General features: G+C 36.2%; 1 protein-coding gene and 1 pseudogene across 3 annotated transcripts in view; one reads left to right on the forward strand and one right to left on the reverse strand.

The window, feature by feature from the left end:
- The window catches only part of LOC114322513 (sterol 3-beta-glucosyltransferase UGT80B1), a 29,329-nt gene extending 14,946 nt beyond the window's left edge, over window positions 1-14,383 (forward strand). For all 3 annotated transcript variants that reach the window (XM_028269844.2, XM_028269846.2, XM_028269847.2), the window contains 8 exons: window positions 89-146; window positions 254-431; window positions 1,562-1,692; window positions 8,767-8,869; window positions 9,889-9,965; window positions 10,650-10,697; window positions 11,541-11,690; window positions 13,943-14,383. In XM_028269844.2, coding sequence (XP_028125645.2) covers window positions 89-146; window positions 254-431; window positions 1,562-1,692; window positions 8,767-8,869; window positions 9,889-9,965; window positions 10,650-10,697; window positions 11,541-11,690; window positions 13,943-14,143 — 946 coding nt within the window. In that variant the 3' untranslated portion in view covers window positions 14,144-14,383. The remainder of the gene's footprint in view (window positions 1-88; window positions 147-253; window positions 432-1,561; window positions 1,693-8,766; window positions 8,870-9,888; window positions 9,966-10,649; window positions 10,698-11,540; window positions 11,691-13,942) is intronic.
- Window positions 14,384-14,698: 315 nt separating this feature from the next.
- On the reverse strand, window positions 14,699-24,470 carry LOC145822009 (citrate-binding protein pseudogene; annotated as a pseudogene).
- Between the last annotated feature and the right edge of the window lie 243 nt (window positions 24,471-24,713).

The following is a 24,713-nucleotide window of genomic DNA, read 5'->3' on the forward strand; positions in this document are numbered from 1 at the left end:
ATTGTGTCAAACCTTTTTTCTGATCCTTATTTTTATTTTTTTTAATTTCATTAGACAATGGCCTCTTACATCCTTTTTCAATAGGCAGGCCAACAAATGAATTTCCCCATCCATTGATACGTGTACCCCAAAGTGCTGGTTATTGGGTATGTTCTTGTCTGATAATTTGTTCTGCATTTGATTTCCCAATTTAAGAGCTTTGACTAAAATTTTACCAATGAAATATTCTCTAATTTTTTCTTGCTGGGTCCAGCTATCATATATAGTTGTTGATTTACTGATATGGTGGGGCATAAGGGGATTTATTAATGACTTAAGGACAAAGAAGTTGAAGCTTGCTCCTATTGCATACTTCAGTTGGTACCATGGGTCAATATCTTATTTACCAACAGCCTATATGTGGAGTCCCCATGTTGTGCCAAAGCCAAGTGGTAAGGATGATATTGTACATTTCTTCTGTAATGCCTGAAGGACATCCTCCAATGTTGTCTAATTTTTTGTATTTCTAATGTAGTCATTTACTTGCATAACTATCTTCTTTTTTGACAAATAAAGTCTTATTAACAAGTCTGGAGTGGGTGCCACCCGCATACAACTAGAGAGCAAAACACCAAAAGAAAAATCTGCTATGCAGATACTCCTCCCCCAAAAGACACTGAAATTATAAATATCATCAAGGGATGGGGAAACATTCCTCTTTTTATTCCAAACAGAGGTTGCTCCACCTCCTAAAAAATCCTCATCCTATTGTGCCCACCGCAAATGATCGACATCAAACATAATAACACAGCTGTCTTCTTAGCCTGTTTTCTTTGCATCATTATGGGCAGATGCATGTCAAGCTTATTACTGAATGCTTGGTCAATGAGTTTTTTGATGGTTAAGCATTATCCCATTTCTCAATAATTTTACTTGCACCTCTTTGGTTCTAATTTAGCTTCCAGAGAGTGGTATTCAAGGGAGCTTACTTGTCTTCCATATTTGTGGCTTGTTTTATTGTTGTCAGTTCACCACATATATTCACATTGCTTCCCCTATACTGGACTATATGGTAGGATTTATATATTATATTTACTAGTATAGCATTTGTTCTAGACTAAGAAGCACATACACTTCTATGAAGGAGGCGTGTCATGTTGGACACGACACTCTGTTGACACTCCTAAAAGTACATTTGACACTTCTTTACATGTTTTAATGAAAAATTTAATTCAAAATATTGGATACTTTATTGACACTTATCTTACACTTCAGTGACACTTCTTGAGTCCCCCAAACACAACCTATGTGATGAATCTATATTAATAATGTTTTACATTCTCCGAATGCAACTTGTGCACTCTAAATGATGGTACAAATTTGCTCAATTTTGTGATTGATGCTAAAATCTTGTCATGTAAAGAGATATTTTTTTAGTTCCCAATATGATTGTCATATCGACTGCTACATCCAAGCCTTTTACTCCATGTGATTTCTTTTTTTTTTTATGCAGAACAGAAATATCTATGATTTGTATAGTAACAACTCACTAAAAGATTGATTTCATCTGACTAACGTGCAGATTGGGGTCCCCTGGTTGATGTTGGTGGTTATTGTTTCCTAAACCTTGGGTTAAATTATCAACCTCCTGAAGATTTTGTTCGATGGATTAAAAAAGGACCTCAACCTATATATATTGGTTTTGGGAGCATGGTACGGTGATCCCCTTAAAACTATGTAGAAATATAATTTGCATTCGCAAGTGTAGTTATTCTTTTGGCTACCAATCATTAGATTATTAGGGTTTAATCCTTCATGTTATTGTAAGCTTTTCTGTATGATCTGTATATTCAACTTGTAAATAATACAAAGATTACAACCAATATTTATAGGAATCCTAAGCCTAATCTAGAATAGGAAATACAAACCTAATTCCATATTTGCATAGCATTCCATAATTACATAGCAACCTAATTCCATATTTATATGTAGAAAATTTAATGTATAAAGAGAAATAGAGAATTGTATTATTGATTGTTGTATGTTATATATTACAAATGGTGAGGGGCTCCTTATATAGGAGATGTAGTGGAGTAGGTGGTAGTAGGTGGTGGTAGGTGTAGTAGGTGGAGTAGGTGAAGTGGGTGGAGTAGGTGTAGTGGTAGGTTTTGGTACATTTTAACAGCCCCCCGCAAACTCAAGGGGGATAGGAACTAACCAACTTGAGTTTGGAGAGACTAACAAAACAAGAAAATAGACGAATACATAAAATAAAAAAGGATAGGAGACACTGTATGGTCGTGTCAGACCGTTGTAGAAGACTGTATGGTTATGGCAGACCGATGTAGAAGACACTGGCTCGTGTTGGACCGATGTAGAAGACAGTTTATGGGGTCATGTCGGACCGTTGTAGCAGACAATATTGTGACAGTTGTTGTGACAGTTTACGGAGTCTTACTTGACCCTTGTAGAAACTAACCGGAATCAATGTCGGGACAGTTTACAGAGTCTTGTCGGACCCATGAAGGAGCTAACCGGAATCAATGTCGGGACAGTTTACAGAGTCTTGTCGGACCCTTAAAAAGTCGCACCCTCAAAAGGTGTGCCCAATCTTTCAAAAGGCGTGCCATCAAAAGGCGTGCCCAATCCATAAAAAGGGGTGCCATCAAAAGGCGAGCCCAAGTCATAAAAAGATGTGCCGGACATGATGGCGAGGCGCGTCACCACATTGGCTTGCGCGCCCGTTTTGTCGTCTGGCGTCAAGTGGCGCGCGATGCGCGTGTCTGCCTTGGCTATTTAACCAAGGTTGAGGCGGAGACTAAGGCAGAGGCTGAGACAAAAAACCTGCGAAAATCCTTTAAGAAAACTCTTCCGTTTCTGAGAAATTGTCGCTAAGAGCTGCAAATCTTGAAACACTCTGTAACCACTCTGTAACCAACCCTTCTCTGAAACACTCAGCAACCCATAACATGGCCTCGTCTTCCCGTTCAGCTACCCAGAATATGGCCTCTTCGTCCCGTGGTCTGCTCACTCTCTTTCCCGACCTCAACGAGTCAACAAGAGAGATAACTGGTGCGGTGGCCAGTGAACCTCAACCAAGCGCCTCTGGTTTTGCTCCGTTGAACTTTCCGATGCGGTCGGTGGAGCAAAAAATGGCAGTGCAAACTGATATTGAGGCCAATCAGTATACTTTGAAGTCATGTGTGGAGACCATGACGGCGGTCACAAACCTGTCGCACTGGCTGCAGAGTAGGACAAATGAGGTGCAGCAGTTAAACGCCCAACTGGCTCTGCTCCAGCGCATGTATAAGGATGCGCGAGCAGAGATAAGTGTGCTAAAGGCGGAAAATAAGGAGCTGAAGCGGAAGGCCACCGTTATGTTCCGATTTGGAGGTCCGCCATATGCTGCAGTGGAGGAGTATGGGGGAGTGAACGTGCTCGGCGGCGTAGGAAACACAGAGGCAGCACCGTCAAGGGCCGCTCAGGACGGAGGCAAGAAGAAAAGACCTGCAGTAGAGTAGAGAAGGGAAAAGAAAAATCCCACTGGGGGTGTGGTTGTTTTGTTTGTGTGTCTGTTTTTTTTTTTTTTTTTTTTTTTTTTGTTTTTTGGTGTAAAATTGGGAGCAGGGTTGATACCTGTGATGAATAAAATATGGTTTGGTGTGCAAATTTGTAAAATTTTTTTTTTTTTTTTTTTGTATTTTTTTTTAAATGGAAAAAACTATGTGTCAAAAAGAAAGTGGGGGTAACGCCCAGCAAAAGGAAATGATGTGGGGAAGATGGATGTGGCAAAATAAAGGTGGGAGGCACATGCGGGACAGGCCCACGTGCTTGGCGTGAGAATGAAAATTCAAAGGTGAGTGGAGTAGATGATTAGTTGAAAATGCTTTTAGTCAAAAGTGGTGGTGAAAGGCACAGAAAAAATTGATTAAAAATGTTAGAATTTACCATCACCTACCACCACTACCACCTCACCTACTCCACTAAACCTAACCCACTACACCACTACCACCTCACCTACTCCACTAAACCTAACCCACTACACCACTATCACCATCCACTACACACCATCCACTACACACCATCCACTACACCTACATCTATATAAGGAACCATTTGTAATAGACAGAATAACAATCAATTCATCAATCAATATCAATCAATAATACATGAATTTTAACTAAAAATAAATAAAGAAGTGGGGATGAGTTCAAAAGTGGGCACGGTTAGTGGGAAATATGAGTGTAGTGATTATTGGATATAATAATAATAATAATAAAAAAAGAAAAAGTTAGACCACTTGGGTCATGTCGCCAATGTAATACTTGTGCGTTGCAGCTTTGCCAGTTGCAGATAGCATCTGAGCAAGCTAAGAGAAACCCATTTGAGTGGAGTACTTGGAGCTTGTGAAAAAAGATCAACTGTGTCAAACCAGACCCAAAATTCCTACCGGCTCCGACCATGCCAGAAATGACTCCGAGAGATCGGCGAGAAATGAAGAGGATAATGCCGAAGGTGGCTGCGATGGTGCCGGAAGCTATATGTTGAACTCTTGCAAGAACTGGATAGAATAACCCCATTGAATCATGAGATGAATCAGAAGGGGAGCGCCTGACAGAAGTAGGTACTGCAGCAACCACAGTCCTGATAGGAACCACCCGGATTTCAGATTCCCTGGTAGAAGATGGACTTCCAGAGGCTCCTGGAGTCGATTGCTGATTGGAAATTCCACCACCAGAAGTTGGTGGGTTGTTTTGCACCGAAGACTGCTGCGCACTAGCTGGTTCCCTTTGATCAACAGTGGCTGACGGCATCAATGAACCTGTGCGTATCCTGATGTCAATATTTCTTGGAAGGAAACCAGAACCAGGAGATCCTCCAGTCAATACAGAGCCAAGTTGAACAGTTCCAGCAGGAATTGCCCCAAAACGTGTCCCAGGTTGAAAAGGGAGAGGCTGAACCATAATAGGATTGGGACCAGATGTGGATATATACACAGCAGGACCAGCATTAACAACAGCATCAGCCGGTGCCTGACCCATTCGCAGTGTCATGGTTGTGCGGCCAAGCTCAAGCATCAAAGCACCTAAATCTCGAAAAAAGACCTGCAGATCGTAAAGTGAAGGTATGTGAAGAAGAGTGAAGGTATGTGTAGAAAATTCTAGCGGACTAGGTTGAGGTCCGGCGGGTAGCTAAGGTGAGGTTGCCGCCCGCCGGGGAAGCGAAAATATTAGGTTCTAAACCTGCTCTGATACCATGTAGAAAATTTAATGTATAAAGAGAAATAGAGAATTGTATTATTGATTGTTGTATGTTATATATTACAAATGGTGAGGGGCTCCTTATATAGGAGATGTAGTGGAGTAGGTGGTAGTAGGTGGTGGTAGGTGTAGTAGGTGGAGTAGGTGAAGTGGGTGGAGTAGGTGTAGTGGTAGGTTTTGGTACATTTTAACATTATATAATAGTCGTAAGTTACACAATATATTTTCACATCTCCGTTCAAACTTAAGGCATTTTAGCAGAAAACACTGAGAGTTTACTAAGAAGAAACTGAAACCGAGCGGTAGTGAGTCTTGGTGAAGAAGTCTACAAGTTGCAAAGCCGAGGAGACGAAAGGAAGCAAGAAAGAGCCAGACTGTAGATTCTGTCGGACAAAGTGACAATCAATCTCAATGTGTTTTGTCTGTTTATGGAAGACAGTATTGTGGGCAAATTTGAATAGTATTGCGGTTGTCACAATAGCGAGGTCGGAGAAAACTAAGGGACAACCAAATCAGAGAGAAGGCAACAAAGCCAAACAAGCTCAGCAGTAGCATGAGCCATAGCACGGTACTCAGTTTCGGTAGTAGAGCGAGCAACAACAGTTTGTTTCTTGCTTTTCTAGGAGATCAAGGAATCGCCAAGAAACATACAGAAACCAGAGGTGGACTTGCGATCATTAGCATCACCAGCCCAATCAGCATCAGTATAGGCCACCAAGTCTAAAGAGGAAGTAGAGGACAATAGTAAATCCTGAAAGATGGTATCCCGGAGATAGCAAAGAATGCGAACCAAAGTAGCCCAATGGGTAGAGCGAGGAGCAGAAACGAACTGACTAACCACATGAGCAGCATAAGTAAGATCAGGGCGAGTGACAGTCAAATAAACTAAACAACCCACAAGCTCGCGATAGATCGTGGAATCATGCAGAGGGATACCATCAGTAGAGTTGAGATTCACATTAAGCTCAAGAGGTGTATCAAATACCTTAGTATAAATAAGACCAACACAGTGAATAACCTCATTAACATACTTGACCTGAGACAAAAAGTAGCCCTTTGGAGAAGTGGCAACCTCAATACCAAGAAAATACCGCAATAGACTCAGGTCCTTCATTTTGAAGGTGCGGAAGAGATGTTGCTTGACCTTAGAGATAACAGAAGAGTCAGAGCCAGTGATGATCATATCATCCACATAAAGTAGGAGAGCAACAAAACCAACTGAGGTATGTCTCAGAAACAAAGCAGAGTCGGAAGCAAAAGGATGAAACCCAAGCGCGGTAACAGCAGTCTGAAAGCGATTATACCAAGCACGAGGAGACTGTTTCAGGCCATGCAGAGTACGTTGAAGGCGACAAACTTGTCCAGAGGAATGGGGAAGGTCAGGGGGAGGACGCATGTAAACCTCCTCAGTGAGATGGCCATTAAGAAAAGCATTCTTAACATCCATCTGATAAAGAGGCAAAGAACGAACAGTAGCGACAAAAATCAAAGTATGGACAGTAGTCATCTTGGCAACAGGAGCAAAGGTCTCCTCATAATCAATACCATACTCCTGTGAGAAACCTTTGGCAACCAGACGAGCTTTGTAACGCTCAAGAAAACCGTCAGAATGAGTTTTGACTTTGTAGACCCATTTGCAACCAATCAGATTCTTACCAGCAGGCAAAGGAACCAACTCCCAAGTACTAGTTTTCTGTAAAGCAGATAGCTCATCCTCCGTAGCTTGAACCCAATAAGGATCTTGACAGGCCTCCTTGTAAGACTGAGATTCTAAAAAAGAATGAATAGTAGACAAAAATGTACGATAGGAAACAGAAAAACATGTATTAGATCAACCCAACCTGTTTAGAGGATGACGTGCTCGAGTAGGATATCGGTGTGCAGCAGAATCAGAGTCGTCAGAGGCAGGAGAATCAGCAACAGGGGTAGAGAGAACCAGTAGAGGAGGAGCCTTGCGATGAGAATAAATTAACAACGGAGGAGGAAGAGAAACTGAAGGAGAAGCAACCAGAGGTGAAGCAGGAGGAGAAGATGGAACAAGCTCACAGTTATGACCGAGTACAACAGTTTCATCTACCTAATGTGTTTTTTACTTTAAATGAATGAATTAATTTATATTTTTCTCCAAATTATTTGAACTTAAAAGCATTTTGTCTAACTTAACAATATTTTGACATTTTTTATAGTTTATCATTGCATCATTTGTGTTCAGATTTGCCTAACCTTGATCTTCTTGGATGCATTTAATGGGTCTAGCAATGAAAATTGCATTGTATTTTGAATGTTTAATCAGTTGGAACTCACAGAATTTGCAATGGTGGTGGACTACATATGAGTTATATACATGTGGCAGCGGGTTTTAGGTCATTTGGTGTTAGCTATGGAGTCATAAAGGTTGCATTAGTGGTTAGGATGGTGTTATGTGCTTCTTCCATAGTGAATGCCATTTTAGCCACTTTGAATCAGTATGCCCTTCCTTCCACCTGTGGAATACTTCAGTTAGAGCGTCATTGCTCAGCAGCTATGCTGGTCAAGGAACGGAAAGTGAATGAAGGATTTCTATGAATGTAATTTGTTCACTATTAAATTTGTGTCACGCTTTAAAGTGGGCAGTGAAGCAAATAGATAAAGAAAGAAAGAAAAATCAAGGTATCACCAATTTGGTTATGATATTTTTTCATAATTTGTTCATTTAACTGCACAAAGGTGTAACATCAAGAAAGCTAAAGAGTAAACTACTTCTGCCTGTAGCTGGAGGCACAAGTTGAGTGAAAGACTGCTTATCAAGGTTCGTGAATTGGGATTCTTGGTAAGACTGGCGTGAGGGCTATCAGATTCAAGTCATTTGAAATTTAGAATCAAATCAAGAATTAAAGTAAATGACATAGTAAAAAAATTATAAATATTTTGAAAGAGAGCCATATGTTATAGAAACAAAGTTAAAGAACTTGAAAATTTTAAAAAATAACTAAATAAGACTTGAGACAAAGAAAATTCCTATGTTTTTTTTAAACTTTATCTCAACATGCAGGAAAGCAAATCAAAATGGTAAAACTATGGTATAGATTTAATTTATTTGTTTATGAAAAATACATGCAGTTGACGACGATTAAGTAATTAGATTTTGGCGTTAATCGTATCCCAGTCATGGATTCTAGTGTTGCAAAATCATCTCCCTTTCCAGTGAATCTAGACTGTTTTCTTGCTATATGAATATGACGTGAATATTAAGAAGTATAACTTCTTGCATATCTCTTGCCTCATCTTGTTTCTGATCTGTTCATTTGAGAGTTCATTGCACAGTATATTTGCTTCATTTTTGTGAATTAATTATTGGGTGTTTTATTTTATTGTGGTGATGGGGTTTGGTGTTGACGTACGGATGTGTGTGCTGAATTTTCTGTGAACTTTTTGTTCAAGGCCTTGGCTATACTGTTGGTAGATGTTATGTGTTCTATTTATTGAAATTTTGGAGAGGTTATAATTCAATATGTTACTTATTGCTTGTTACTTATCGCTTGTGAAGCTTCTTGAAGATCCCAAGAAAACTACAGAGATTATTTTGGAGGCGTTGAAGAATACAGGACAAAGGGGAATAATTGACCGAGGTTGGGGAGGACTTGGTACACGTGAGTGTCTCCCCCCCCTCCTTTTTTGGTTAAATGATTGATGCCTAGTCCTTGGTTAAAATGTCTCTTTCAATACATTCACCTTGTATATGATATTGGTAACTATGGTTGACCATATTGCTTTCCAGAAATAGATGCATCTTCCTCCTCCCATGTTTCCTCCTTTGCCTCAATCAAGAAAATAACTTGGTATCATTTTGAACTGTTAACTGTTCTGTACTTGTGTTGACCTGTGTCTGATTTGCTACTTCTCAGGGCATTTCTTATAGTTTTACACTATACGTGGAATGGAAACATATTGGTGTTCAAAACAAATTTTTCTTAAATTAAATTGCATACTAAGTAAAATCTCTTGCAGAACTTCTGTTATATCAATCTGTTTGTCACTCCACTATGACCCTTATGTCAAGAATCAAAAGGATCCGTCGTACAATTGTAATTGCTCTACATGTTGATTACCTGGATAATGGCAATGACATAATTGCTAAAGAAAAATTTACTAAGGACATGATCATGCAACAAGTTAAACCTTGACATCCTATTATATTGTGATGTAGTGGGAAGATCTCTAATCTTCCTATCCAATGGTGAAGAGTTTCTTGAGTATTCTAGAATGATTAGGGATGTGTATTGAAATTCCTCAGTCTCCCAATACCCTTTCCTCCTTTGATGCCATCCTTAGTTCTGCTTCACATTTTGTCTTTGATGCCATCCTCTCATTTTTAACAATACACTCATTTATAAGCCATTGTCTTCATGTGTTCTGTGATTCTGTATCATTTCATTTTATTGGGTTCTGAAAATTCCTTGAAACACAATTTTTCTATATTTCAACCTTCTGGAATTTTCATGTATTATTACTTATCTTATCTGATATACATCATACGGCAGTTAAAAAACTAGAAATATACAAAAATCTGTCAAAATTAGGTTTGATTACTTTTTCTTCTTATGTAATTATAAAGCAGGCATGTTTTTTAGCAAACTGATTTCTATTTCACTTCAAATTTGTGTTGCAGTTCCAGGAATTCCGGACAGTGTTTTTTGTCTAGTAGATTGCCCTCATGATTGGCTGTTCCCTCAATGTTTGGCTGTGGTGAGATGTATTTCAAGCTGCCTTTAGATTAGCAAACCTGTTATTTGTTTTTCTATTTATTACTTCTTTAGATATAAATTCAGAGGAATTTACAGACATCTAAAGTTATATGATATATCATCTAGAAAAAGTAGGGTACGGGTACGGGTACGGGTACGGGTACGGGTGGGTATATTTGTGAAAAATATTTAATTTTGATTTGGAGTAATGCAAAAATTAGTTAAATGATTTAGTTTGTTATGATCCAACCTACAATTCACATTTAATGTCAAAAGTAAAGATATAAACCATAATTAAATATCATTATATTAAATTACGTACAAACCATAGCTTAATTTTAAAATCATACTAAGCATAATAACAATAAAAAAGTCCAATGAAATTAATTTTACCTCTGTATTATAAGAAAATACTACTTTGATTGAGGTACGACTTGAGTATATACTAGGTACATCTGCGGTACGACAAAAATAAAAAATAAAAAAATTTGGATATATGTTTCGTGTACTCAATATATATACAAAAGTACCATATGAAGTACCAGTGTCCGATACGAATACAACATGCTTGTCGAAGTATCCATGCTTCATAGGCTATACTAATGCATAATTTTTTTAGGCATTTTAAATTACCGGATATGTGTGCGAAATCACTAAATGAAAATAATATATCATAAATATGCAGGTACACCATGGTGGCGCTGGAACCACAGCTACAGGACTAAGGGCTGGGGTAACATTCTTGTTCATAGTTTTTCATTTTAGATATTGGTTGCATATGAGAATAATATCGGTATAATTATGATGTTTCAACATGGCTAAAATGTGTTTTATGTCTAGGAAACTGATTATTCTAATGGTTGCAATTTGCAAAGATAGTTCTTGGCAACAAGAGATGGTAGTTATGTGGCGGTAGACTGTTAAAAAATTAAAATGATTGTTTATTAATTAAGTCCTTACCATTGTTCCCAAAAAAAATTAAAATAATTTTTTGTTTTTATGAATACAATGTTTATTAGAAAAGGTAGAAAATTTCAAAACTATACATATTCTTAATTGTTATCTTAAATTTTATTTCATGAGTAGTTCAAATATTTTAACTAACAAATTGTTTGTGGAGGTAAAATATTTCAATTTTATATTAACAAAAAAATGTACCAAAATTTCAATGGTTCAAATTATTTAGATTTGTTATTTAATGTACTCTCATAATATGCTATATTCAATTTAAGGATTGCTTGAATATGCTATACAATTATAGCCAAAGAACTAGTGATTCACTAAGCAACTAGTGCTTTAGATCAATTGTACATTTCAAATCTAATTTAGCAAAGACTCCAATTGCTTTGGCAAAAATAGTTATCACTAGAATGAGGACTAATAAAAATATGTTGATGGATTATATCTAAATTATACTATCCTCATTTGATGATTACATTGGCTGTTCTTTTATTATTAATTTATTTTCTCCTCCCTGAAACTGATATTGTGCTTTATAAGAACCGATTTCCATTTCTACACGCAATACCTAAGAAGTGTAGTTGGTTTTACCTAATGTCTACATCATGAAATGCAGTGTCCAACAACCATAGTTCCATTCTTCGGAGATCAGTTCTTTTGGGGTGATAGACTTTATCAAAAAGGACTGGGACCTACTCCAATCCCTATATCTCAGCTCAGTGTTGGAGCCTTATCAGATGCCATAAGATTCATGCTCAAACCAGAGGTAATTTATGTGCAAGTGAATGTGGGCATACTCAAAATGAACTCGTCTGAAAATGTTATGGATTAGACCATTCATTGTCATTGATCATTCTAATTAGCATGAAAAGTTGCTGCAAATATAATTCTTAATTAGGTAGTACTGCAAGTACTGGTTATTTTTATCTCTCCTTTTTTGAACAAGTGAATAAGAGAACTGAGTTTTATTCAATTTATCAACTAGTAATCAATCAAACATCAATTGAACAGTTCATCCATCAATCAATTGAGTAATTGAACTATCAAATCTACAAATCTCATAAGAAAACAAAAGGCAATCGATGAAGAAACATTTAACCTGGAAACTATAGAAGCCCACTTCTGTAGGGAGAAAACCACGATCCCAACACCAATCCACTGTTGAATCAAACGACTACAAGACTCAAATGATAGGAATTATGGGCTTCACCAAAGTTTACCTACAGTTGAGTCTACCACATGCTTCAACAAGCTTGATCTTTGCTCCGAAGCGGTCTTGACATTCTCAAGCATTGTAGATCCCTTGAAGTGTGCTTGATTACAATGAAGGTTTCAAAAAGCGGTGTTATGTAATGATTGTAGTTGTAACGTAACAGTTGCGGCTGTAGGCACTACCCATTACAGCCGCTTTTGTGGTGTGATAGAAATTTACATATGTACCGGCCATAGCGGTACCATAACGATCTGTTACACACCTTTACAATATTCTGAATAGCTTCCTTCTCCCCCCCCCCTTTCCCTTCCCTTCCCTTCCCTTCCTCCAAAAAAAAAAATGTTTACAAAAAAAGAACGAATACTCAAGTGATCTAAGCCTAAAGGAAAAACATTGTATGGATTTTTTTTTCCTTATAATTTTTTTAGTTTTTGTTTAATTACATTAGCATGTAAAATAAAAAAATATATAAACAGTGATTGTATTTATTTTTATAATAATTTCATTTAATATTTAATTGTAAATATTTTTTATTTTGTTATTGTAATGTGTTGTCTAAAAAATGTCTTTTAAAAACTAAAATAAAACCAGTAGCTCAAAAATAATTTTTGTTTATTGGACAATTTTTATTTTTATAATTATTTCATTTAATACTTAATTGTAAATAATTTTATTTAGTAAGCTGTAAAGTGTTGTCTAAAAAAATTAATTGCTCAAAAATAATTTTTTTATGGCACAAATTTTATTTTTATGATCATTTCATTTAATAATTGTGAATATTTTTTATTTAGTTAGTTTAGGTATTGGTCAAAAATAATTTTGTAGACATTTAAAATCAATTATTCTTTGAATCATTAACTATTGAAATAAAATATAAAAAACTCTTTTTATAGTGATTTAAAAATATGAAATATATTAAATCATACTTAAAAACTAACAAAATCGATCAAAATCTATTTTAAACCCCAATAAATATGATTCTGGGAAAAACATATTGGTAAGTTTTTTTTCAAATTGTGAGAAAAATAAAAAAATTTGCGGTTTCTGTTATCGCAGCCGTTACGCTATGGCCTTTATACCCCGCAACCGTGCCGCTGCAATCGTTACGGCAACTGCAACTGTTTTTCCAAACCTTGATTATAACAACATTTAAAAAAATAATAGAACTTAAAATTTTAAAACAATGAGCAGAGGAATTAATGCAGCAGTGAAGCCTAATATCAATCTCACAAATTCTCTGGAGAAGACGAGCAAGAATAAAGGAAGATAGTTATTTTGTGTATTACCCTTTTGCATAACCGGTGCCCCACTTCTAGTATTAAAGCAGTGTTGTTGCATTCCTTCCTCACTTTGAGCCCAATAATCCTAGCTCATGGGTGCACTATGTGCATCTTTGGAGTTAAAATTTTCCTTTTTAATTGTTGGTGAGTTTGATAAATTAGTTTGGTGAGATGAGTGGCTGTGGACATCTAATTCATTTACGGAATTTGTCCACGAAGAAATGTTTTTTTGTGATCCTGCTTGGGGGTTCCATACACATATTGGAACAGGCTCGAGCAATTAGTTAAGTTTTGTTGAACATGAGATTGCAAATGGATGTTAATTGCAAATTGCTGTTGTTTTCTAAGGGAACTTGAGGATGAAATGAGATTTTGAAAATGAAAACTTATGCTTGAAAGTTGTAGACTGTATGTCATCAACGATTTTGTTCTTAAAGTTCTAAACCTTCACATTTCCTTTTATTTTCCACCTTCCAGAAGCACAATTTGTTCTGCTTAATCTTAATGAACTTTCTACTCTCCCAGGTGAAATCTCGAGCAATGGAAGTGGCAAAATTGATAGAGAATGAAGATGGTGTTGTGGCTGCTGTTGATGCATTTCACCGTCATTTGCCTCCAGAGATACCATTGCCAAGTTCATTTTTACAGGACAATGACCATCCAAACCCTCTACAGTGGCTCTTTATTCAAGTTGGGAAATTATGTTTGCTTCCTTGTGGTTCGTAAGCTTGCTGCAGTAATTTATATGTATATTTGCTTCCTTGCGGTTCGTAAGCTTGCTGCAGTAATTTATATGTATATGCTTCATTTTAATTGTTTAAATTTTTTATTGTTTGCATCAATTTCTTCATTTTATACATTTCATTTGTCATTGTATTCATTTTATTCACATCATGTACACAAAAGGGATTCTTTAGTAAAGTTTGAATGTAAGAAACTGTACATTGGGCTGGCTTGTTGATTCAATTCATAGATTTTATGCCAATTATTGTCATTGGCTTGGATTTTGTATTATCTCGATCTTGTTAAGGAATACATTGAATTGTTTGCATCTGAAGGACATGACTTAACATTTTCAACTGAGAGTTACCTTATTTATCATGAATTTCAGACACCATGGATGAAGACTGTCACCTTCCCTTCATCCATCGAGTGTATGCAAATTACAATATATAGTTACTTGCTATTATTGCTATCCACCAAGTTTAAATTTACACAATAAGTTCAAGTTCTGAATACTTTATTTATTTATTTGTTGGGTAAATTACTTTTCAATTTGCATCACCACGTGTATATTTTGATGTCTCTCCACCAGGAGTCCATGTAGTAGCTTATATTAGTTGGTGCAGCATATACCCCGCATTTGAAATACATGTCCCCAGGCCCTTAATCATGTGTCTCAAATTTTTGTGCACCATTGATGAACACTGTGACCTTCCCCCCATCCGCATCATGAATTAAATTTGTTGGACAATCTTCACTGTATTTAAATAGATTAAATTCTGTTGTGTACAAAACAACAACAAGAATATAAAGAAATAAAGAAAAGGAGAGAATTTGTTTGATTACAAAAATCAAACTCGAAATAAAAAAAAAATAAAAACAGATTTTATTTTGTTACAAAAACAAAATTTAAATCTGATTTTAATAAATAAAAACAACACTGAAAATAAATTAAATAACTTACTTGATTTAATTTGTTCGAATTATTTTCTGATCAAGTCCAGTATTTGACACTGTGTCCTTAAGACAGATTCGTCCTCTCCAAGGTGCTTTCAGAATTTGGAAGTCTATCTCCCAGGATGAAATGATCTTTCCACAAAAAATAGCAGCACTACAAATTGTTTGCCTTACGAACACACTAAGTGTTTACACTCTTTCTTTCAGAAATAAAATGCAGCAAGATGAAGAATATAATTAGTAGAGGTGAAATACGAAATTTCTGAATGAATAACATCAAATGAGGGTGGTCCTATTTATAGATGTAAAGGTGGCTCTTGGTTTTAAATTGAACAGGTATGATACCTGTTGGTTTTGAATTCAAACAGATTTGAATCTGTTAACAATTCAAACAGATAGCAAAAAAGGGGAAGGGCCCTGTTTGGGTGTGCACTAATTCCAAACTAGTTTATTTCTGTTTGAAAACGGGAAGGGTCCTGTTTGGATGTACAGAAAATCCAAATCAGTTTAATTTGAATTCTGAATTTTATTTTACCAAAAAATAAAATTAAATTCAAATGTTTTTGGCCCAAAAAGATTAGAAGCCCAACCCAACCACACACCACGCACCCGCGCCCAAGCCCAGCCCAAATCAGTTTAATTTGAATTCTGAATTTTATTTTACCAAAAAATAAAATTAAATTCAAATGTTTTTGGCCCAAAAAGATTAGAAGCCCAACCCAACCACACACCACGCACCCGCGCCCAAGCCCAGCCCAGCCTGCCCGACCGGACGGACGACGGCGGCGCGCGCGCGTGTGTGGTGATTTTTGGGTCCAATGGGTCTAGCCCATTTTTGCCCATAACCTCTCCCTCTAAAACACTTGGGTACCCCTTGGGGCACACCCCAAGTATCTCACCCAAGCCTTATAAACCCTTTCAAAACTTCCCACCAAATCAATGTGGGACAAGCCAATTTACAACCTTAAGAAATTTCTACCAAAACTCCATTTCCATGGAGCACACTTTGGCTTCAATTTCCCATTCACTCGGTAATGGTTTTGAGCAACCAAATATACCACGTGAATCACAACACGGCATAGAACGCGTTACCACTTTGACCCGAGTAAATCGACACTCGGGGCCCACCTAAAAAATAGACCAAACTTGAGAAAAAATTCTGGTTTTACCCAGAATTTTTCTACCATTTCCAACAATCCCCCACATGAATGGAATTTGATGACAACGGAAATGCAACAATATGCAGACTTTAACGAAAGAGTATAAGTTGAAAATATCTTGCATCAGGATAGGTAGTTTTCGGCCTTGAACCTTCCCTAGTGATAACCTATCGGACTTACTGGCTAACCAATGGACGCGATGCCTTGAATTGTTCAGCCGTTTGTGTAAGCCAAGACAATAGATTTCACACAAAATATCTTCTAACACATCGTGGTTCTCACTGTTGTGTTCATTTTGGCCTTGAACGCGCCTGGTTTTCATAAGTGTTTCTAGAGAATTTAGCCTTTTTATTCTCATAGAACCGGCCCCAGTTCAACACTCATATAAGTGATTCTTATTGTGAGTATCTCCTTATACTCGTCTTGATTTTATACCTTAATCAAGATATAAGTAATCATTAAAAGCAAAGCTTATCCTTATACCCCTGCATACAACATATGTTGCAGATATCACTCTCACCATAGGAATGGGTAGGGAATTTTTAATCCCTTGGTGATTTCTGGTGAGCTATACATAACTTAGTTGTCCCTTTGAACTTAGTTCTTGGGATCTCCAGTCATATAAGTAGGGTTACCATTATGACGACTCTTATGTAATAGGCTCTAATCCTATCTCCTTCGATGAACTATACACTAACTCTTTTGTCAAACCTTTTGTGAACGGATCCGCAATATTCTCTTTAGATTTTATATAATCTATTGAGATTATTCCGTTTGACAACAATTGCCTTACGGTATTATGTTGACGACGAATACGTCGTGACTTACCATTATACATATGATTCTGTGCCCTACCTATTGCAAATTGACTATCACAATGAATGTAAATAGCTGGCACAGGTTTTGGCCACATTGGAATGTCTTCTAAGAAGTGACGAAGCCATTCTGCTTCTTCACCTACTTTGTCTAAAGCAATGAACTCGGATTCCATTGTGGATCGTGCGATGCAAGTTTGTTTCGTGGACTTCCAAGAAACAGCAACGCCTCCTAGAGTAAAGACATATCCACTAGTGGATTTTGAATCTTTAGTATCCGATATCCAATTGGCATCACAATAACCTTCGAGTACTGCTGGATATCGAGTAAAGTTCAAACCATGATCACGAGTAAATCTTAGATATCTAAGAACCCGAATGATCGCTTTCCAATGGTCTTCTCCAGGGTTGCTAGTGTACCTACTCAATTTACTGATAGCATAAGCTATATCAGGACGAGTACAATTCATTAGGTACATTAGGCTTCCAATGATTTGGGAGTATTTTAACTGAGACACTGCATCACCTTTATTTTTCGATAAATAAAGACTGATGTCTACTGGTGTTCTAGCTAAATTCAAATCATCCTTGATAAATTTATCAAGAATTTTCTCAATATAATGAGATTGAGATAATGCATATCCGTCAGATGTTTTAGTAATTTTCATTCCTAATATAACATCTGCGACCCCCATATCTTTCATATCAAATCTTTTGTTAAGCATCTGCTTAGTTGATTTGATCATGTTTTGACTGCTTCCAATGATAAGCATGTCATCCACATAAAGACAAACTATGACATATCCTTGGTCAGTGTTTTTAACATAGACGCATTTGTCACATTCGTTTATCTTAAACCCATTAGTAATAATTGCATGATCAATTTTTTTTTTTCCATGCCATTGCTTATGTGCTTGTTTTAATCCATAAAGAGATTTTACAAATCGACAAACTTTCTTTTCTTGCCCTGATACTACAAACCCTTCGGGTTGTTCCATATAGATCTCTTCATTTAGATCGCCGTTTAAGAAAGCTGTCTTAACATCCATTTGATGTATTTCTAAATTAAACAACGCTGCTATAGCAATAAGCATGCGAATGGATGTTATTCTTGTCACAGGGGAATATGTGTCAAAATAGTCCAGACCTTCCTTTTGTCTGTAACCTTTAACAACAAGTCTTGGTTTATACTTATCAATTGAACCATCTGCTTTCATTTTTCTCTTGAATATCCATTTATATCCAAGAGTTTTAGAACCTGGTGGAAGATCCACCAATTCCCAAGTATGATTTTGCATAATGGATTATTAACAGTCTCTTTCCACAAAGGTGCTTCAGGACATGTCATTGCTTCCTTAAAGCTTTGAGGTTCATTTTCTAACAAGTATGTCAGAAAATTTGGACCAAAGGATTTTGATGTTCTCGCTCTCTTACTTCGTCTTGGTTCATCATTAGTTAAATCCTTTTGGTCGAGACCATTACTAGTCTCTTGTGTTTGATTGTCATTAGTCTCTTGACTTTGTGTACAATTATAAGTTCTTTTCCGTGAACTTAATTCCTGTCCTTTATTGTAAGGAAAGACATGTTCAAAAACCACAGCATTCCTTGACTCTATAATTGTGTTCACATTTATATCAGGTATTTCTGATTTATAAGTCAGAAACCGATATGCACTACTATTCTGAGCATAACCAATAAACACACAGTCTACTATTTTTGGTTTAATCTTAGTCTTTTTAAGAACAGGAACTTCAACTTTTGCCAAACACCCCCACACTTTTAAGTATTTGTAGGAATGTGGTCGACCTTTCCACAATTCATAAGGAGTGCTGTTGGTTTTCTTGTGGGGTATTCTATTAAGAATATAATTAGCAGACAATATTGCTTCCCCCCACAAGTTCTGTGGTAAACCTGAACTTAGTAACATGGCATTCATCATTTCTTTGAGAGTTCTATTCTTCCTTTCAGCAATTCCATTTTGCTGTGGAGAATAAGGGGCTATAGTTTGGTGAATAATGCCATGTTGTGCACAAAATTCATTTAATGGTGCATCATATTTACCACCCCTATCACTTCTAACCATTTTAATGGTTTTACCAAGTTGATTTTCAACTTCTGTTTTTTTTTTTTTTTTTTTTAACCCTTTGGGAAAAGGTGTTAATTATTTTGATTTTATCATAGTTCATCGTAAGTATACATGGAAAAATTTGTTTCTAGAGTAAAATATTAGTTTTACAAACTAATTTTATTTTTATTACAATGTGGATTCATAGTCTTGAATTGTTTTTGCACTTGAGTCGGAAAATATATATATATATATATATATATATATTCACAAGAACATTTTAATGCATATTTAATTTGTTTATTTATGTACAAATCAAACTTATTAAATGAAGGTATGTTTTGTCATTTTGAAGTTTAAAGTTTAAATGCGTTGGATTTTATTTATGAGTTGAGAATCCTTTTATTTCATGATGCAAGTGATGGGATCGTGCATGATTAATTTATTTTGTTAATTCATTATTTTTAGTTGATGCGTTTGATATGCATGTATGATATCAACTCAAGTTATTTCTTAACAATAATTTCAAGTGATTTGGAATGATAAATTGTTATGTCAACTTTGGACATAAGCATGTTAATTTGAATATTTCTAATCAATTTTGAATGGGTGTTTAAACACTAGAGAAATTTAAACATGAAGATGTATGTAATTATATTGGTCCGTTTAATTGGGAAGTAATTTAAGAATTTTTTTATGTTGATTATTGATTTATGTGACATGAGATGTCATTAATAATTATTTTACTTTCGTAGTAGAATTTGTTAAACCATGAACCATTTTATTAATATGGGGGTGTATCTCTTGCATTAGTTGAGATAATTTAATTTTCTTCTGTCACAAATATTTTTATGACAGTGACATTTATTTGTTATTGAGTTGCAAGAATGTATACAATCAAATGAGTTTTTGAATTGTTTGATTCTTAGGCAAAATTTTTTATGAGGATATGATTTTGTCAAAACATTAATTTTGACTTGAGTAGTCATAATTATTTTGGTTTTTTCTGGAATTTGTTTTAAAATTCATTGATTTATATTAGAAGTGATAGGGGTGATGCATATGATGCACCATTAAATGTATTTTGTGCACAACATGGCATTATTCACCAAACTACAGCACCCATGTTACTAAGTTCAGGTTTACCACAGAACTTGTGGGGGGAAGCAATTTTTGTCTGCTAATTATGTTCTTAATAGAATACCCCACAAGAAAACCAACAACACTCCTTATGAATTATGAAAAGGTCGACCACCTTCTTACAAATACTTAAAAGTGTGGGGGTGTTTGGCAAAAGTTGAAGTTCCTGTTCTTAAAAAGACTAAGATTGAACCAAACATAGTAGACTGTGTGTTTATTGGTTATGCTCAGAATAGTAGTGCATATCGGTTTCTGACTTATAAATAAGAAATACCTGATATAAATGTGAACACAATTATAGAGTCAAAGAATGCTGTGGTTTTTGAACATGTCTTTCCTTACAAGAAAGGACAGGAATTAAGTTCACGGAAAAGAACTTATGATTGTACACAAAGTCAAGAGACTAATGACAATCAAACACAAGAGACTAGTAATGGTCTCGACCAAAAGGATTTAACTGATGATGAACCAAGACGAAGTAAGAGAGCGAGAACATCAAAATCGTTTGGTCCAGATTTTCTGACATACTTGTTAGAAAATGAACCTCAAAGCTTTAAGGCAGCAATGACATGTCCTGAAGCACCTTTGTGGAAAGAGACTGTTAATAATCCATTATGCAAAATCATACTTGAGAATTGGTAGATCTTCCACCAGGTTCTAAAACTCTTGGATATAAATGGATATTCAAGAGAAAAATGAAAGCAGATGGTTCAATTGACAAGTATACAGCAAGACTTGTTGTTAAAAGTTACAGACAAAAGGAAGGTCTGGACTATTTTGACACATATTCCCCTGTGACAAGAATAACATCCATTCGCATGCTTATTGCTATAGCAGCGTTGTTTAATTTAGAAATACATCAAATGGATGTTAAGACAGCTTTCTTAAACGGCGATCTAAATGAAGAGATCTATATGGAACAACCTGAAGGGTTTGTAGTATCAGGGCAAGAAAAGAAAGTTTGTCGACTTGTAAAATCCCTTTATGGATTAAAACAAGCACATAAGCAATGGCATGGGAAAAAAAAAATTGATCATGCAATTATTACTAATGGGTTTAAGATAAACGAATGTGACAAATGCGTCTATGTTAAAAACACTGACCAAGGATATGTCATAGTTTGTCTTTATGTGGATGACATGCTTATCATTGGAAGCAGTCAAAACATGATCAAATCAACTAAGCAGATGCTTAACAAAAGATTTGATATGAAAGATATGGGGGTCGCAGATGTTATATTAGGAATGAAAATTACTAAAACATCTGACGGATATGCATTATCTCAATCTCATTATATTGAGAAAATTCTTGATAAATTTATCAAGGATGATTTGAATTTAGCTAGAACACCAGTAGACATCAGTCTTTATTTATCGAAAAATAAAGGTGATGCAGTGTCTCAGTTAAAATACTCCCAAATCATTGGAAGCCTAATGTACCTAATGAATTGTACTCGTCCTGATATAGCTTATGCTATCAGTAAATTGAGTAGGTACACTAGCAACCCTGGAGAAGACCATTGGAAAGCGATCATTCGGGTTCTTAGATATCTAAGATTTACTCGTGATCATGGTTTGAACTTTACTCGATATCCAGTAGTACTCGAAGGTTATTGTGATGCCAATTGGATATCGGATACTAAAGACTCAAAATCCACTAGTGGATATGTCTTTACTCTAGGAGGCGCTGCTGTTTTTTGGAAGTCCACGAAACAAACTTACATCGCACGATTCACAATGGAATCTGAGTTCATTGCTTTAGACAAAGCAGGTGAAGAAGCAGAATGGCTTCGTCACTTCTTAGAAGACATTCCAATGTGGCCAAAACCTGTGTCAGCTATTTGCATTCATTGTGATAGTCAATCTGCAATAGGTAGGGCACAGAATCATATGTATAATGGTAAGTCACGACGTATTCGTCGTCGACATAATACCGTAAGGCAATTGTTGTCAAACAGAATAATCTCAATAGATTATATAAAATCTAAAGAGAATATTGCGGATCCGTTCACAAAAGGTTTGACAAAAGAGCTAGTGTATAGTTCATCGAAGGGGATAGGATTAAAGCCTATTACATAAGAGTCGTCATAATGGTAACCCTACTTATATGACTGGAGATCCCAAGAACTAAGTTCAAAGGGACAACTAAGTTATGTATGGCTCACCAGAAATCACCATGGGATTAAAAATTCCCTACCCATTCCTATGGTGAGAGTGATATCTGCAACATATGTTGTATGCAGGGATATAAGGATAAGCTTTGCTTTTAATGATTACTTATATCTTGATTAAGGTATAAAATCAAGACGAGTATAAGGAGATACTCACAATAAGAATCACCTATATGAGTGTTGAACTGGGGCCGGTTCTATGAGAATGAAAAGGGTAAATTCTCTAGAAACACTTATGAAAACCAGGCGCGTTCAAGGCCAAAATGAACACAACAGTGAGAACCACGATGTGTTAGAAGATATTTTGTGTGAAATCTATTGTCTTGGCTTACACAAACGGCTGAACAATTCAAGGCATCGCGTCCATTGGTTAGCCAGTAAGTCCGATAGGTTATCACTAGGGAAGGTTCAAGGCCGAAAACTACCTATCCTGATGCAAGATATTTTCGACTTATACTCTTTCGTTAAAGTCTGCATATTGTTGCATTTCCGTTGTCATCAAATTCCATTCATGTGGGGGATTGTTGGAAATGGTAGAAAAATTCTGGGTAAAACCAGAATTTTTTCTCAAGTTTGGTCTATTTTTTAGGTGGGCCCCGAGTGTCGATTTACTCGGGTCAAAGTGGTAACGCGTTCTATGCCGCGTTGTGATTCACGTGGTATATTTGGTTGCTCAAAACCATTACCGAGTGAATGGGAAATTGAAGCCAAAGTGTGCTCTATGGAAATGGAGTTTTGGTGGAAATTCCTTAAGGTTGTAAATTGGCTTGTCCCATATTGATTTGGTGGGAAGTTTTGAAAGGGTTTATAAGGCTTGGGTGAGATACTTGGGGTGTGCCCCAAGGGATACCCAAGTGTTTTAGAGGGAGAGGTTATGGGCAAAATGGGCTAGACCCATTGGACCCAAAAATCACCACACACGCGCGCGGGCCGCCGCCGCCGTCCGTCCGGTCGGGCGGGTCGGGCTGGGCCTGGGCTTGGGCGCGGGTGCGTGGTGTGTGGTTGGGTTGGGCTTCTAATCTTTTTGGGCCAAAAACATTTGAATTTAATTTTATTTTTTGATAAAATAAAATTCAGAATTCAAATTAAACTGATTTGGATTTTCTGTACATCCAAACAGGGCCCTTCCCGTTTTCAAACAGAAATAAACTAGTTTGGAATTAGTGCACACCCAAACAGGGCCCTTCCCCTTTTTTGCTATCTGTTTGAATTGTTAACAGATTCAAATCTGTTTGAATTCAAAACCAACAGGTATCATACCTGTTCAATTTAAAACCAAGAGCCACCTTTACATCTATAAATAGGACCACCCTCATTTGATGTTATTCATTCAGAAATTTCGTATTTCACCTCTGCTAATTATATTCTTCATCTTGCTGCATTTTATTTCTGAAAGAAAGAGTGTAAACACTTAGTGTGTTCGTAAGGCAAACAATTTGTAGTGCTGCTATTGTTTGTGGAAAGATCATTTCATCCTGGGAGATAGACGTCCAAATTCTGAAAGCACCGTGGAGAGGACGAATCTGTCTTAAGGACACAGTGTCAAACGCTGGACTTGATCAGAAAATAATTCGAACAAATTAAATCAAGTAAGTTATTTAATTTATTTTCAATGTTGTTTTTATTTATTAAAATCAGATTTAAATTTTGTTTTTGTAACAAAATAAAATCTGTTTTTATTTTTTTTTATTTCGAGTTTGATTTTTGTAATCAAACAAATTCTCTCATTTTCTTTATTTCTTTATATTCTTGTTGTTGTTTTGTACACAACAGAATTTAATCTATTTAAATACAGTGAAGATTGTCCAACAAAATTAACTTGAAACCATTTGTCATACCGATCAGTATCAACTAGCTCACTATTGTAGTACCCCATGTCTCCATTATAGATCCTCAATATTATTGTTGTTGCACCATGAGATGCACTGTGAATTTGTACTATTGTAGCACCGAAGGTTGTGTTTGGCACAAAACCATAGCCTTCGAATTGCCATTCTCCGGATGAATAGTCAAGCCCCTGCATGAAGATCAAAATGGTAAGCGGATGAAACAATTTTGTGGAGCTTGACAAAAGTTATTCGAAAAGTTATAGAAAATGAGTTGTGTGGACCAGATTGATTTGAGTCTCACATCATAGTAAATTCGAATGTATACCAGACTTTTCGTACTATTCCAAACTCAAGCGATTTTTTTAGTTTATAAAATTGTAGGATGTCACAATTTTTGTATGAACAATTTCAGTTTACTCTCTTATGGTTTGCTCTAT

Source organism: Camellia sinensis, chromosome 3, assembly GCF_055761805.1.
Source record: "Camellia sinensis isolate YWXY chromosome 3, ASM5576180v1, whole genome shotgun sequence".
Taxonomy (NCBI): domain Eukaryota; kingdom Viridiplantae; phylum Streptophyta; class Magnoliopsida; order Ericales; family Theaceae; genus Camellia; species Camellia sinensis.